A 17,174-nucleotide genomic window follows, 5' to 3' on the forward strand; every position below is an offset into this window, starting at 1 on the left:
TCTGGTATTCTCGCCTGGAAAATCCCATGGACAGAGGAGCCTGCTGGGCCACAGTCCATGGGGTCACAAAGAGTCGGACATGACTGAGCAACTATCACTTTCAAATCAAACTTGAGACACAAAGTACACGTCAAGTCCGTGCTGTGAGCACAGGTGACACACCCTCAAAATGAGCGGGCGTGACAATTTCAGTGGCCCAAGACCACGCAGACCGCCCGCTGGTTCCCACCTTAAACTGCTTCCCACACGTGGAGCAGAGGAAGTCTTTGCGGTCCGAGTGCCGGAGCATATGCAGACGCAGCTTGTCAGGCCGGCAGAAGGCCTTGTCGCACTCCGTGCATTGGTAGATCTTTTCCGAGTGGAAGCTGCGCACGTGCTTCTTCACCTGGCAGAGAAGACACAGAAAGTCAGGGAAAATGACAGGAGGCAGCTCGCCAACACTAGAGGGAGCCAAATGCATTGCCTTGGATTCTCATCAGCCTGGCCTGGGAGCCAATCAGGTGTTACTGATAACTGGCCGCAGTAACATCATCCTTTTCATGGTGGCCGGAAAACCTTACCGGCCTCAACCTCCCAGAACTTGAGAGGAGGACGAAAATGCTTGCTTAGTCCAAGCCCTGATCACATGGGCCACGTTTGTCTCTCTCCCTCTTTGAGAAAAAAAAAAAAGATTACAAGTAAGTGTTCCTTTGGATTTAAATGAATCTTGGCAAAAATTAAATATAAGAAGACAGAAAATAATTCTTTCTCACTTTTTGCTGCTTCCAATATGGATACAAACAATTTAGCCCCTTGCAGTAATAAATAGGTCCTTTTACACCCGTCTATAAAAATCAGGTTCTGAAGAATTAAAGACATGTGTGCACGTGTGTTAAGTCTCTCGGTCATGTCCGCCTCTTTGGAACCCGCCAGGCTCCTCTGTCCATGGATCGTCCCTGGCAGGAAAACTGGAATGGGTTGCCATTCCTGCCTCCAGGGGAGTCTCTTGCATCTCCTGCACTGACAGGTGGATTCTTTACCCCTGAAGACATTAATTCAATGATACAAAACACATTACCCATTTATGAGGACGAAACAACACCAGCATCCTTTCCCCTTACTTGAGACTTATTCCCTGTACTTTCAGATAACTTAAATGAAAGAATATGGCCTCTGAAGTCTCTCAGTCATAAATATCCAGTGAAGAAGAGTTACGTATGGGACCTAGGTATTGAGCTATCAAACCATTCCTATAAGACTTGTCCTTTATTATTTTTGGAGTATCTTTTGCCATTAAATTCTACCCTAATGCAACTTTTCATGGCTAAAAAGTAAAAATTAAAAAAGAATTTTAAGAAGAAACTTACCTAATTGTTTGTGTAAAGTGAGAAAATTACCAAGACTCTCGATACTAACAGAACTATGATTAAATCTCAGTCTTCTTTTGGTAATTTAAAAAACAGAGAGGGAGGATGTTTTTATTATTGAACACAGGTCTCCTGCATTGCAAGTGGATTCTTTACCATCTGAGCCACCAGGGAAACTCATTAGATATTTAGACTTCTTATTCACTCACTAGCATATAACACTCCTATCGCTTGAAGTCCAGATGAAATCACGAATATTCTGGAATTTATCCTCACCCCATTTGGCTCCAGAATATAAAACAGGGGAGGAGGTCAGTGTTTAAAACCAAAGTATCCTGGGACTTTCCTTGCGGTCCAATGGTTAGGAGTCCACACTTCAAAAGCAGGGGGCACAGGTTTGATCCAGGATTGGGAGCTAAGATCCCACATGCTGTACAATAAGGTCCCCCCAAAAAAATCAGTATGTTGTATACCAACTTACTCTTTCATTTCCTTCCAAAATGCACCACCTTAGTAGCCTAAGACAGGAAGCCACAGTGATGGGGGGAAAATGTTTCCAGGCAGGAAATGGGAGTCTGTCTTTACAGGTGCTACGTATTTTGTAAGTAGCGAGTATTGGCAGGGATGAAGAAAGACTTTTTAAAAAATAATAACCAGATCTGACTGTTTATTTCCTGTAATATAACTTAAATGTTTAAACACCAATGTCTTATTTCAACAATTAAGGGTCACAATCATCTTCTGCTTATCAAAAGCAGTTTGAAGAGACATCATTCTCCAACTACGAAGTTGCTGTCAAGAAGGGGAATGAAAGATACAGATAATGGGCCATCTCAATTGTCCAAAAAACCGCTGTTTTTCTTTCCTAAAAACGGCAGTACTCGGGCATCTTGGCAGTTGGTACTCACCTGGATAAAATCTGGGAACCGTTTCTTACAAGTTGGGCAGCTGAAGTAGCCATCATTGATATGAATGGCCACGTGATCTTTCAACAAATCAAGGCGGTCAAATGATTCTGGGCAAAAAATGCAAGAGTAAGTCTTCTGGTCCGAGTGAAGCTTCATGTGGCTCTCCAAGGATGCACTGCTGATGAAGCCCTTGTTACAGAGGTCACAGGTCAATGGGCAGTTCCCCTCCCGCCCATGGAAGCGCAAGTGTTGGTCCAGTTTGTCCTTCTCGCGGAAGGCCTTCCCGCACTGCAAGCATTTAAAAGGCCGGAAAGACTTCCGAATAAACAGATGCTGCAGAGCTGCATTCTGAAAGACACACACAGATGGGATTACTTAGTGAGTAGGCCAAATGTGCAAGCAGCTCACACATTTATAGGAAGAGAGGACGATCTCAGCAGTCACAGACTTTCCATAGAAATTAAACTAGGATACACTGTTGAAAGATTTTTTTCTGGTAGAGACCTTAAAAATGAAGCCATCTTCAAAGAAGTTCATCTTGAAAAGACAGACTTTGTGTTTTGTTTTATGCCTATGTGTGTGTGCTTTCTTCTGAAAGGATCTAGGTCACATTCAAAAAATAAGAGTTGTACAGTAGAAAAAATCCCTGGGTCAAGTAGAATAAAAATTGAAGATTTGGAAGAAATGACTTGGAGTGAGTGACACACGCACGATGAGGCGGGAGCAAGTCAGCCAAATGTTACTTGTTGAAGTCCTTAAGCCAAAGAGTTTGGAGCTTGATTAAGACATTTAGCAAAACTAAAGATAATAAAAAGAATTGAAGCATAGCAGGGGCTGGAGGAAGGAGGCAGTGGACATGGGATTTCTTTTGAGGATGATGAAAATGTTCCGGGACTAGTGGTGATCGTTGTACCACTTCAGGAGTATTTAAAAACACTACAAAAGAGTGAATTTTATAGTACATGAATTGCATATCAATTTATGAAAAAGAACTGAAGGAGAACAAAGATACAGATTTACATAGACGTGTTTGCTGCTGAGACAAGACATATAAGCACGCATCCTAAATGGAATATGTGCCTTAATTATGTCCTACTTAAGAAATGCTCTTCAGTGTAGCTAGTGCCACTGGTTAGAATTCCTCGCTAACTGGGTTAAACTTATTGCTCTGTTCCCTGTCTAGACCAGTCAATTCTGCTCTTTTTCTTTTTTCTCAGTTAAAGATTGCACGTCTAATGCTGATTAGCCATCTTGTGAATTCATGCAACTGTTATAAGGAATCCAAGTGAGAGAATATGGATACTTAGTACAAATTCATCACCACCACTGGGAAAACAACTCTCCTCTCTACTGACAGCAAATCAACAGACTCATCTTTCACACAGAGAATATAGATTTAGTATTTCAGTTCTACTATAATGAAGACTCATTCATAAATTCCTCAAAATACCAGGAGGAAAGTTCTAGACAACTATGAGGGAAGAAAATAATTTCTCAAAAAATATATCTGTGAATGGGTATGCTTATGGCTCATATTGCAGGATTCACATGCAATGCAGGAGACATGGGTTTGGTCCCTGGATTGGGAAGATTCCCTGGAGAAAAGAATGGCTTCCCACTCCAGTATTCTTGCCTGGGAAATCCCATGGACAGAAGAGCCTGGCAGGCTACAGTCCATGGAATCTCAAAGAGGCGGATACAACTGAGTGACTAACACTTTCACTTTCATGCTTGGGTAACTATAAGAGAATAACAATTAAAGGATTAATGGAGATCTTAATGCATTATTTGTGCAATGGAAAATAGTATAATGAACAATGTTGAAACTCTTAAATTTCAAATTACTTATAAGTAGCAACTTCTAAATTTATTGTGAAATAATCTCTTAGGGGGAAAGCAAAATAATTGTCAATTTTTTAATTTATTATTACTGTTAAGAATTTTGAACATAGCTCCTATGTAATAAGAAACATCTTTCTCAAGGCTTCTCTAAAAAGGCCAGGAGAGATATTTCACCTACTGAGTATTTATTGAGTAAATACTTAGCAATTCTGTCGTCTTCCCAAGCTCACTGGGGTTGCATCATATTTTATTCTCCTTTGAATCTATATCTCTTTAAAAAGCTGAGTTCATAGAAAGTGTCAATAAAAGTTTGTGAATTAATGAAATGTATCTCATGTGAAAAATCAAGAAGAATGATTTCCAGATCTTTTCTACAGCATCTGAAGAGGTTGTAAACAAAAAACCTTTTTGAAATCAGCCAGAGAGCTCTCTTTCACTTCATTATACAGCTTAGCAATCACCTAATCTCTCTACTCTATCTGGAAAGATACTTATTTTACATAAAAGCTGTCACTATTCTGGCTACTTTCCAGACTTTAAATATTCCAAATGAACAAACGTTATCATGAGGTTCAGAGGTTCAAGGTACAGGGTACTCAGGAAATCTAATCATCCTTTCCTTTACCCAGATTCAGCCATGTTTCCAAGGGCAGACGGTGCACAGCAACTGATCTTGGTCCCTCAGGGGTTCCACTTCCCCTTGGGCACCAAATCTGGATTGCAGTTTTATTTTGGTTCATTATGCTTATATGTCTCCTGTCATCTCTGTTTAGTGTGAGTGTCCTCAGACACTGGATCTAAACCCAGCAGCAGCTCCACTTTCTGAGCTCTGTGGACAAACCTTATCTTGACCATCTTTGTGATTTCCATGGAGCCCTGGACACTGTCTACATACAGGAACCAGACTGCATGTGTGATCAAATAATCCTGCTGGGGCCCCTTCATTACAAGGCAGTGGAAGTGCTGAAACTGCCCGTTCCCTCTCCCCACCTGGAGGCCATCTCTATCGTATCGCCTGCACTGCAGAGCTGTGATTGGTACATATTTTCTAGAAGCTATAATGGGAAAGGGCAGAGGCAGCAAAGATGAACCCCAGAGTTGCTGTTGGCCAACAACTCTGTGCTGGATGGAACATAAGTTGCCAAGATGGTAGAGATGCTAAAATCTGTGACAAGGGATTCTACTCACATTGAAGTGAGTCCTGAGATAACAGATTCTGTGCAGACAAAACCCATAAAATGTTTCTAAAGTCTGATATGCATAGTGAAAGGAACCTAAATTATTGACCAATTTTCATATTATATTGACCCTGACATGAAAAGGAAATCAATCATGTTTGTTTGCCTTTAAAAAAAAAAGAACAACAACTTTCCTCTGGTCTATTTTGTGCCTGGTTTTCAAAACCTCTGTTGGGCTAGTCCTGCCCAGTATCTCACTCTCCACTCTCCTCCGGCTGGCACTGGTGGCTCGGGTCAGACCAACGTGTGCAGTGCCCATAACCACATCAAGCACATTTCTGGGTCTTGCCTTTGAAGTTATGGCTGCCCACCTCTGAAACGGTCTCCTTTCTTCCTGTCTGTCTTTCAAGGACCAGTTTAACTCTCATTTCATCTACGAATTATTCCCTGAATCCAGCTTTCTTCAAACCTTTCACTCTTCCAACCTTCTCTAGTAATCATGGGCTCTACCTTTCCCTGAGTCAGGAAGATCCCCTGGAGGAAAGCATGGCAACCAACTTCAGTATTCTTGCTTGGGAAATCCCATGGACAGAGGAGCCTGGCAAGCTGCAGTCCATGGGGTTGCAAGGAGTCGGACAGGACTGAATGACTGAGCATGCATGTATGCACGCACCTTTAAATGTGATACTGAACTGAGACCCAGCTTACATTAGCATTATGTCCCTAATTAGACTGGAAGATCCCAGCAGACAGAACTCCAGTGAAAATTCTCCTGTGCACCTCGAAAGTACTGGACATCCAGTCAGAACTCAGTGTCATTTCAGAAGGCATTCCAGAACACTCAGCTGTCTCGGAGCTGGAAGGGACCTTGAAGATTACTTAGTACTACTCTTCATTTCGCGTATGAGCACCCTGCAGCCCACAGTTTACTCACTGATTCTTAATGAATTAATAATAAATTAGCATTATTCGTTAACTAATTTGCATTGACTGTAGCAACCAAACTGTAGTTTCCACTAGGATTTAGTAAGTACGGGTTGCAAAGAACAGTAGGTCAGGCAGACACTTAAATAGCATTCTGTTATGTGAGTGAAACACAGGAAACAGACGTACCTGCAGCTCCAACTGAGCAGGCAGCATTAGAGGAGAGAAAAATAGTTACATTACCAATGGGGTTGGAAGGCTTCCCTTCAGTGGGTCATTACCAATCTGGATAGAAGAGATGAAAAAATACATAGCCCTGCTTCTTAGAATGTGTGAGAAGGTAAAAAAACAAAACTAGCTCACCGAAGACTGCCAAAAGTCACATGCATGTGGGTTTTGCTCTGATACAAGGAAACTTGTTCCAAAACCAGTGACCCAATTCATTCCAGGACACATGTACAACCACGGCTGCTCTATGCTTGCACACCCACGCCTCACAACACGTGTGGGCTTTAAGAAAATTAAACCTAGGAAGCAAGTCTCTGGATCTAGTAAGAAATCAGAATGGCCAAAGCGAAAAGACAGCAGTTGTGCAAGAGAGAGAGGAGAGCAGACTGGGAATCGTGTAGCATGATGGGTAGGAAGTATTCACAGCCCTTTGCTGTTCTGGTCTGTATTTCTGTGTGCTTATGTTTGCTTTTGAAATAATATTCGTGGAGCTATAAGGTTCACAGGTTTCCATTTCAGGACTCTCATAAAGGCTATTCAGCCTGACTGCTCAGAATCCCATCCGCGAAGCCATACAGAACAAATGTTTAAAGGTATTTTTACATAAAGGCTCAGACAAGACTATTGTTCAAGTTTTGTCTGCGCCTTCCAGCCTATAGGCAAATAAGACTGAAAGAAACGTAAGCAGAAATGAGCGTTCATCTAGAAACTGCAAAGCCTGGGAAGATACACAAAAAGTCTCTTTCATCCACATGTAAAGGACTAAGAAATGTCTTTAAACAGCTTGCTGCCACAAACATGGATTTAAGTCATTGTTTTCTGGATGTCAATTGTCCACACAGGCACTGAGCCCACAAAACCACACGGCTTTCCACCTGTGTCTCCCGCAGGTCCGAACGCACACACAACGCTATCTGTTAAATATGGACAAAATACCCCTGGCCAGGCAGCCACTGATGGAGGCCCTGCAGCCACACGGTCTGAAGTCACAAAGCAGGTTACACAGGAGAGAAGACACTGCCCTACCCCCACACCTGGAGCTCAGCTCCGTGCTCTCCCCGTGTCTGGGCCACACCTGCCAGATCTGCTTGGACTCAGGTCCCTGTGCATTGACAAGACATGGCATCTGCCAGTCTCCCATTAGAAACTGTCAACAACCAAATTCAAAACCCCAAATTGACTTGAGAGCTCTGATCAGGCACAGATTAGCCTGGCTTCAATGTAAATAACTATTACAGCTCAGTGTACTTATTTCTGCATTTCCAATCTGTGAGTTTTAGGATCCAGGGCGCTATCCTACTCTAACCACACTAGTCTGGATGTTGCCAAGAGCCAGGCTTCCATGTCACTGCTAAATTGATGGAATCTAGGACCAGCCATGCCAGCCTGCCATGGGACATGGAGGCCCTGAGAAACAGTTCACACTTTCTTCCAAAACAAACAAGGGTTTGAGCAGCGGATGGTGAACAGCATGGTGCCTACAGAGCTGGTCGCCTGCAGGAGAGTCGGCACCCATGCAGTGGGCGGAGGGGGTGGGGGAAGGGGGAGCTGGGCATCCCGCCTACCCGGATGCGTTTGGCACGGCGCATGTCGTCAGCTGTCAGGGTGCTCTGGGCGGGCAGCACACTCTCCTCATGCTGGGGCTGCAGGTGCAGCTCATGCGTGTCCGGCTCCTGCTCCAGAGAAGACGGGGCTTCCGGGGGCAGCTGAGGGAGCGGGAGGGTGGGCTGCTCTGGTTGGTCCAGCCCGTTAGGAGTCGCAGCTTCAGTCTCATCAAACTGCTCCTTGGTGGAAAAATGCAACAGGTCCTGAAATCACAAGAACCAGGAGTTATTTCCCTGCCTAGACAGACGTCCATGCAAGGACTTAAGAGCTGCTGCTTCATGTTTTAAATGATTAGCCTCATAACGCTCAGAAAAGATTATTTTCCTCCTGAGGACATGAATTAGGTAACCATTCACAGGATGTAAAAACCATGACATATTCCAGATCACTTTATGAGGAAAAAAGAAGGCAGGACTCTCCTGGAATATCATAATTTCAATTGTCTGAACTAATTAAACAGAGGCCCCCATAATATCTCTGGACAGTTTCAAATCTTTAGGGCTGCAAAGTTGGCCTTCTGTTGTAAGTAACGTTCAAAAATACACTCTTTTGAGTCTTTGTCTGATCAGACTTTAATTAAGAGGCAGCGCAGTGCCAACAGGCAGGACTGTCAGCCTCTGAAAGGCATTGTGTTTGAGTCCAGTGACAGTTCTAAGTTCTCTGAGCAGGCGTCCAAGAAGCGTTCCTGCTTTCCCCTCCCTCTTACCTGTGTCCCATCGTCACACTTTTCCCCATTTTCACTGGTTATCTCCAAGCGGATAAATTTGGGAGGACGTCCTGGCCTTCGACCAGGGCCAAACCGCCTCTTGCCTCGGCCCCTTCCTCTGCCTCTTGCTCTGAGGACAAGAGATCGGGTGATAAATAGTCACAGTTACATAATACTCCACAACAAACGTTTCCCTAAATGATCCGGAGTAACTCCAAATCTTGATTTCCACTCACTTTCTTTCTTTTCCTGATTCTTTTTTCTAATGTAGATGATCATTTTGCCAATACACGCTGTCTCAATTTCTCATCTTTCCCTGTCTATATAGCTCAAAGAGACATCTTAAATTATTCAGAATAAAGGGAGCTTTAAAAATTCAAAGTGCTGACACCATTTTGCCACTGGACATTCTGAAAGCTCGAACACATCTCCGCAGTTATGTGAGCAACGCAGACAGGACAGAACCCACGGAGCCTGGTGTGTGTCCTAGAGACAAGATTCAGGTCTTTCCCCTTGCTCACCTCATATTCCTTCCATGGAATCTGGCTAGAGTTAAAGATATGTTCTTGCTTTTCTATAATCTTCTGGGAGGCCAGAACGATTTTCTAATTCAGTGGTTCAATAATACATCCAATAAATGCCAAATGAATTTTATCCCCTTTGAAAGGTTTCTAACATACAAAAGTTCCTTAATCAAAGGGATTCAGAAAAGTATGTCACTAAAATCTCCTTTAGAAGACATGCGTGCAAGATGTGTTTAAAATCAATCAGACTGTGCTTTATTCTTCCACTCATGTGCTTAACAATTTAATTAAAAATATAGATTTTTTTCCAAGGACTTTTAAAAGATCTTTTATGGGAAATTCTGAACCTCAGCAAATATGGCAGATACAAGCACAGTGTACTTACTACCTCATTTCAATACTTATCAGCTCATGACCAGTTTTATTCTATCTGAATCCTTACCACTTCTCCCACACACATACCCATTAGAGTATTTTGAAATAAATCCCAGACATTTCATCTCATTCATATTCATAAATATTTAAATACATATCTCTAAAACATAAAGATATATAAATATATATAAAATACATATCTCCACAATACTATTATCGCAACTGATAGTTGCTCAATGTTTATTAAATCTAGTCAAAGTTCAGATCTGCCTAATTGTCTCAAATTTCTTTTAGCAGTTGGCTAATGAACATTTTATCTGCAGTGTACCCTGCCTGGTGCTCAGCACTAAAAGATGGGAAGTTATACCCAACAGTTCTTACCCTCAGAAGTCCAGCAGAGGCAGCAGGCGTATAAAGCAAAACTCACAAGAGGGTATAAAAGGTGTTATAACAGAGCCACGTTGGTGTGTTTGGGATGCCCTGGAGGAAGTGCAGGACAGAATGCTCGCTGTGCCCTCCACGCACCTCAGCCTTTTGCTTCCAAGGTCACACCTTGCCCTTGTCATCCTCAGTAGCTGCAGAACCCCAGGACACTGACGCCACGCCTCGTCCATGCCAACACCGTGCCCTAACTTGCCCGTCCGCCCCTCAGGAACCTGCCCCCTCCCCAGCATCTCCAGTCCTGCAGCCTGTCAGCAGTCTTGTATTCCCTTCACATTTTCCCTCCCTTCTTCCACTCATCACCTCCAAAGCCCATCACTGGACTCACTCCTGCGCACATGCTCTCCTCCTACCCTGCTGCTTTGCCACTCTCACTGCATTGCAGGCGCTTGGTGAAACCCACTCTGTGCCCTCCCTCCACAGACACCCGCACAGGGAGAGACACTGGGTGAGGACGTGGCCTTGACTCGCAAGAGCCCCCAGTGAGCTCTGGCTGCTGCGGGCAATCACACCGCACTCCCTTGGAGTATTTACTCTCTCACATTCCTAAAGGCCATTTCACACCACCTTCTCTCTTCTCAAATTCTATAAATGCTGGCAAGCCTACATCTGTCCCACTGAAACTACCCCAATCCAAACCACACTCATTTTTCATCCAAACTGTTGAAATAGTTTCTAACCAGACTCCCTGTCTTCCCTCTTACTGCAGTATAACCTAAGTGGTGTTTTTACTTTTATCCACACTGATGTTTGGGCTTCCCAGGTGGTGCTAGTAGTAAAGAATCCACCCGCCAATGCAGGAGACACAGGTTTGACCCCCGGGTCAGGAAGATCCCCTGGAGAAGGGAATGACAACCCACTCCAGTATTCTTGCCTGGAAAATCCCATGGACAGAGGAGCCTGGGGGGCTACAGGGTCACAAAGGGTCAGACACACTGAAGGGACTGAGCATGCAGGCATAGTGATGTTTAGAAATATAATTGACATCATAATATCCCTTGTTCAGCAGCCTCTGAGGACTTCTTATCACACATAGAATGAAATTCAAATCTCCTATCACTACCATCAGGCCTACGTGATCCAGCTGCTGCCCACCCCACCCTGTGGAATTCTCCTTCATTTACCCCTTTTTCTTTTTTTTATATGGGAATTAAACACAGGAGTTAGTTTGATGAAGGAATCTTACCTTTGAAGAGTTTGAAAATCAGAGGTGTAGGTTATTTCAAAGGTGTATGCTATCTCAAGAATTCCTATTTCAGAATCTCTAGTTAGGGGAGATGTTTACTAAGGTGGAAAGATCTCCTGTTGCTGGGTATTGATTATGCTTGTTCAGGGAAATGTTTACTAAGGTGGAAAGATCTCCTATTGCTAGGTATGCATTATTCTGGAAAAGACACAAGTTGTGATGAGGACCAGGGGGAAGAAAGGAAATGATGCATAACAAATGTCCTTCAGCAGCCTAACTGGTTATGTCTACACACCCACCCATGTGCATACAGACACACACACACACACACACACACAGCCTCATACGTTCATAGATGATACAGAAATGACTCTGGAACTTTAAACACTAGGTTTGTGAAACCTTCCCCCTCATTATACCTGCTGAACACATCCAGTTTCTCATCGTGAGAATTGAGATGCTGCTGCAGCTGTTCAGAGCTTATAAATCGGCGGTTGCATTCATAGCAGGGCCAATTCTTCTCTTGCTCTCGAAGAACTGCAGCCATAGGAGAGAGACCATGGAGGCTGGTGACCAATCGGTCCCAATAAAACTCAAATGCCTGGCACCCCCACCATTCTCACCTTACCGTAAGCCCAGTGCTCATAGATACCCAGTGTCTGCTGTTTTGTTATAAAAGCAAAGGCTCAAGATTGACAGAAAGTAGTTTTGGGGATCTGGTTTTCTGATATATTCACCTAAGACATCAAAAGAACAACTACCGTGTGCCACGCTCTCCCACCCTCAGCACACACACAACCTTACCCCACTGGGAAGACAAGCTGTGCTACAATGGGAATGCGTATACAGATAACCCAGCAATTCAGATCCAAGCTTCATAATCAGAGGGTATAGTGTAAAACACAAATAACTGGAAGGTGAATGCTCAATAGCATCACTTTAGCAAAAGGTCCACAAGCACGGGTTAAAGCCGTACCCTACAACCCAGCAATTCCACCCCTAAATGTGCGCCCAACAGAAATATGCACATATGTTCAGTAAAGGACATGTAAGAAGGTTCACAGTGGTACCTTCATATCGGCCAGACACTGGACACCGGAAATGACTTTGTCGAACAAGAAAGACTATGACTGACTGGTCCCCTAGGAAGTAGCCTCACAGCTTTTGGAATTTCCCAAGTAAATAGCACATCTTTGTCATTCCTGGTGATCTGTGACCATACCTGAGTTTATGCTAATGAGAGGGCCCAGATGGGGATGGCTGAGCCTGGAAAACCAACCACCTGAAAACAGGGCTGTGGCTTTGAATGAGGGGGTATAGCCAGGGAGGGGAGCAGGGGCTAGAGAGGAGATCCAGTCATGGGCCAAGGGTCCAACTGATCACACCGCTGTGATGATGCCTCGACAAGAACGCTGGACACAGAAGCTCAGGTGAGCCTCCCACGCTGGTGATGACACATTGGGCCTCCAGGGCTGGGACACAGGCGCTTCTCGTTTGGGACCCTCCCAAACTTTGCCCTAAGCGTCTCTTCATTTGGCCGGTCCTGACATGTGTGCTTTACGATAAAATGGCAATTCTAAGCCCAGCACTTTTCTGACCTCTGTGCACCATTCCAGGGAATTATTAGGACTAAGAGGGTGGTGGAAACTCCCTAAATGCTACTGGTCTAGTTGCTCAGAAGTGCAGGGGGCATGGGATCCCCCTCGCTTGAGGATGGTGCCTAAAGTAGAGAGAGTCTAAAGAAGGACTCTGCCCTTAACCTGTGATGTGACCTAACTCCAACTAGTCAGTGGCAGAACTGCATAGTTCAACCCAAACTTCTGCACTGAAAATAGACAAATGAATTGCGGTACATTCAATACTATGGCCACCTGATGCAAAGAGCCGACTCACTGGAAAAGACCCTGATGCTGGGAAAGATTGAAGGTAGGAGGAGAAGGGGACAACAGAGGATGAGACGGTTGGATGGCATCACCAACTCAATGGACATGAGTTTGAGCAAACTCCAGAAGACAGTGAAGGACAGGGAAGCCTGGCGTGCTGCCGTCCATGGGGTCACCAAAAACTGGACACAACTTCGACTGAACAACAACAACAAGTTCACACAGTAGAAAACAAAGTGGCAAAGAAAATGAACAACTTATAATAATACACAACAGTATGGAAAAGTCTCACAAACAAAAGGTTCTCATATACCAGAAGTGTACATGTCTCATAATTCCATGTATACAAAGTTCAGTAACAAGCGGATAGTATCTGTGGTGTTGAAGCTGGGAGATAGTTTTACTTGGGAGTGAAGAGGAATTAGAAGGTGCTGGGGACTCCTGGAGCTGTGGCCCACTCTTGACCTGGGTCCCCGGGTATCCTCATGCTGTGAAAATTCATCAGGCTGTTATTTATGACTTTGTACTTTTCTGGATGTACACTGTACTTCAGCAACATTTACTTTCACAACAAAGACAATCCCTGCCTTGCTATGTTCAGAGATGATTACATCAGGATAAAAATCATCCTCTGATCTAGGTTCTAATTTAATATTTGGACTTTTCACTATATTAAATACTAGTTTCTACAGCCCACGAAAGAAATGTAAATATGTCATTGTCCTTTGACCCTAGAATTACACAAGGATGTTTAGTTCTAAGAATCCACCTGTCATGCAGGAGATACGGGTTCAATTCCAGGGTTGGGAAGATCCCCTTAAGAAGGAAATGGCAACCTACTCCAATATTTTTGCCTGGGAAATCCCATGGACAGAGGAGCCTAACAGGCTACAGTCCATGGGGTTGCAAGAGTTGGACATGACTTAGTGACTAAACTACCACCAAAGATGTAATTTATAATCAATACATGAAATTAAAAAAAAAAAATCCAAGTACCTTTCCGCTCTTCCTCAGAAATGTCATGGATTTTCCGGTTCACAAATTCGGCATAGGAAGCAGCATACCACACCTGCAAGAAGCAAGCACATCATCAGGGATGAAGGACATCACAGGATGCACTTCACAGGCTTCAGTTCCTCCTCCTGCTCACAGATAACAACCCAGGTTTCCCACAGCAAACCAGCAAACTACCAAAAGAGGCCGCACCGTGAGGTGACCCCGTTGGCACAGACTGTCAGTCAGGAAGTTCACAAGGCGAGACACACTGTGTGGGATTCTTTTCTTTCCATGTGTTATACAGTAAGTCCTTGTTGGTTATCCATTTTAAGTGTTTTCCTTATCCTTTTTAAAAAACTGTTCTTGTTATTACAACAACTTCACAAGAGATAACATTAGTAGTCTCTTGATCTAATGAAACAGAGCCTCTTCTGATTTTTTATCTGTTTAAACACAGCTTTCCACGCAGCTGTGCTCACAGTGGCTCCACCCTCACACTGCTGGGGTTAACCAGAGCCACCCTGCCCTCCTGAGTCTCTGCCTCCATCCCACCCCGGGGAGGTTGCTTCTGCTTCCTGTCTGGCTCACCCACCCCTCCACCACTCCTAAAGAGTGCTGCTTCTGGAAGCCTTCTCATTTCTCCGCAAGGTAATCACATCTGTTTGCAGCCAACTCTGTGCTAATGACTCTCGAGTTACCACGGGCATCCCAGATCCTCCCGCCTCTTCCCTCTACCTACATTCTACCACCTGCCTGACGGAGCCGGGAAGAACTGACTTCTAGACACTTCCCTCCTCACCTACGTTTCTCATCTCAACTAACACCCCACCTTCCACCCCGTTGCTCAGACTTGAAAACTAAAGGTTGTTTGTGTGTGTGTGTGTGTGTGTGTGTCTGTGTGTGCACGTTCAGTCGTGCCCAACTCTTTGCCACCCATGGACTGTAGCCCACCAGGCTCTGTCCATGGAATTTCCTAGGCAAGAATACTAGAATGGGTTGCCATGTCCTTCTCTAGGTGATCTTTCCAACCCAGGGATCAAACCCAGGTCTCCTGCGTTGCCAGGCAGATTCTTTACCACTAAGGCACCAGGGAAGCCCAAAATGAAGTGAAGTAACTCCATCTTCAATCAACAGACCTGTCTGTACCCCCAAAATAACTACTTCCTAATTCCTCACCCCCTGGGCCTAATGCCTTTATAAAGGCCTTTGGTAGACCCCAAAGTCGTATACTTCTTGTTCTATTTGTGGGATTATAACAAGTGTACAGGGACTTTCCTGGTGGTCCAGTGGTTAAGAATCTGCCTGCCAAGGCAGCAGACATGGGTTTGACCCCTGGTCTGGGAAGATTTCACATGTCTCGGGGCAACTAGGCCCAAACATCACAACAAAGCCTGTAAACCCTAGAGCCCATGTTCTGCAACTAGAAAAAGCCCTCTTACAGCAAAGAAGACTCAGTGTAGCCAAATAAATAAATAAAATTTAGAAGCATATAGTATAGCCCCAGTGCTGCACCTTGAGCTCCTGCTTGGGCTCCACGTTCTTGATTGTTGTGTAGTACACGTGGTGGCCATACTGATACGCCACCAGGTTCTGCTCCAGGTGGTTCTGGGCCGGACGTACGAACATCATCCAGTTACAGAGGGTCTCATCCGACAACTCAAACCACAGGTCTTCATGCAAATCCCTGTCCTTTCTGTCACCTTTATCGAGAGAAACCTGCAACCAGAGTGAAAGTGAAAAGACACATACACACAAAACCTCTAACAGCATAGATAGTTGTGTAATAACACGCAAAATACTGTTCTTTAAATTAACCAGATACACTGGTTCTCCCCTTTGTAGCTGGAAAGATACTGGAATTGTGTCTTACCAAATGAAAAAGGGAAAAGATGCTTTCTAAAGACCCACTCACAGGATTACCTAGTAAAATCTAAAAGTCAGCACACTGTACAGCTTTGGTTGCCATTTCATCATTAACTAACACATCAAAAATGCTATTGATAAGCCAGAAAGTGCAGAAAAATACACTCCAGTTCATTGTAAGTGGCTTCCTTTGGGTCAACTGCATTCATTTATAACGTGGAGGCTGGTGACAGATTGTTCTCTCTACAAAGTGATATTCTTTCTTGGACATCTTGAGCTCTCACCAAGAAAATCTCCCCATGACAGCTGCTGATTTCTCAAAAACACACCCCATATATTCTCTCCTCCCATTGTTCTTTCCCGGTTCTCCAGAGTGGCTCTCAAAAAGCAGACAGGAGAGGCTTTCAATCAAAGCAAAAGCATCAAAAGTGAGGAGCAGACATCAGTATACACATCCTTGAACATTCTGTGAACTATTCTTTAGCAGAAGATTCAACAGGATAGACCTGTTTCAAAGACTGAAAAAGAGGTTTTCCTAAAAACATTATGAGCACTTCACAGATGATATTGGTGATGTTTAGTCACTAAGTTGTATGACTCTTCGCCACCCCATGAACTGTAGCCCACCTCAGTCCATGGGATGTCCTAGGCAAGAACACTGGAGTGGGTTGTCATTTCCTTCTCCAGAGGATCTGCCCAACCCAGAGATGGAACCTGTCTTCTGCAGTGGCAGGAGGATTCTGTACCACTGAGCCACTAGGGAAGCCCAACAGATGACATGAGTTGACGTAATTCTCTTTGAATTCTAGTCAAAGTTAACTTTCAAAAAAAAAGTTGTCAAGCCTCTATTATATGGTTTCCCCCATAATTCATACATTGAAGTTCCAGCCCCTAGTAGATCAGACTGTGACTGCATTTGGAAGCAAAGCTTTGGAAGAGGTGATGAAGTCATCAGAGCAGGTCCTGTCCTTACAGGACAGGGAGATCAGGACACACAGAGAAGTACCAGAGGCCCGAGCACACAGGGACCGCCTAGTGCCAAGGTAGCCACCTGCAAGCCAAGGGCCTTGACCCAAGCCAAATCTGCCTGCACCTTGGCCTTGGACTTCCAGCCTCCTGCAGTGCGACAAAACAAACATACATTGTTTAAGCCCCCTGGTCTGTGGTGT

At 44.3% G+C, this 17,174-nt stretch overlaps 1 protein-coding gene across 1 annotated transcript in view; it reads right to left on the reverse strand.

Annotated features, from left to right (window-relative positions):
* Positions 1-17,174, reverse strand: part of PRDM10 (PR/SET domain 10) — a 93,370-nt gene that overhangs the window by 20,514 nt on the left and 55,682 nt on the right. The window contains exons 7-13 of the mRNA XM_040255866.1: positions 15,655-15,858; positions 14,143-14,215; positions 11,683-11,800; positions 8,738-8,867; positions 7,992-8,234; positions 2,255-2,602; positions 230-385 (exon numbers count right to left, since the gene is read on the reverse strand). Of these exons, the coding sequence (XP_040111800.1) occupies positions 230-385; positions 2,255-2,602; positions 7,992-8,234; positions 8,738-8,867; positions 11,683-11,800; positions 14,143-14,215; positions 15,655-15,858 (1,272 nt within the window). The remainder of the gene's footprint in view (positions 1-229; positions 386-2,254; positions 2,603-7,991; positions 8,235-8,737; positions 8,868-11,682; positions 11,801-14,142; positions 14,216-15,654; positions 15,859-17,174) is intronic.

This window comes from Oryx dammah, unplaced genomic scaffold, assembly GCF_014754425.2.
Source record: "Oryx dammah isolate SB20612 unplaced genomic scaffold, SCBI_Odam_1.1 HiC_scaffold_15, whole genome shotgun sequence".
Lineage (NCBI taxonomy): Eukaryota > Metazoa > Chordata > Mammalia > Artiodactyla > Bovidae > Oryx > Oryx dammah.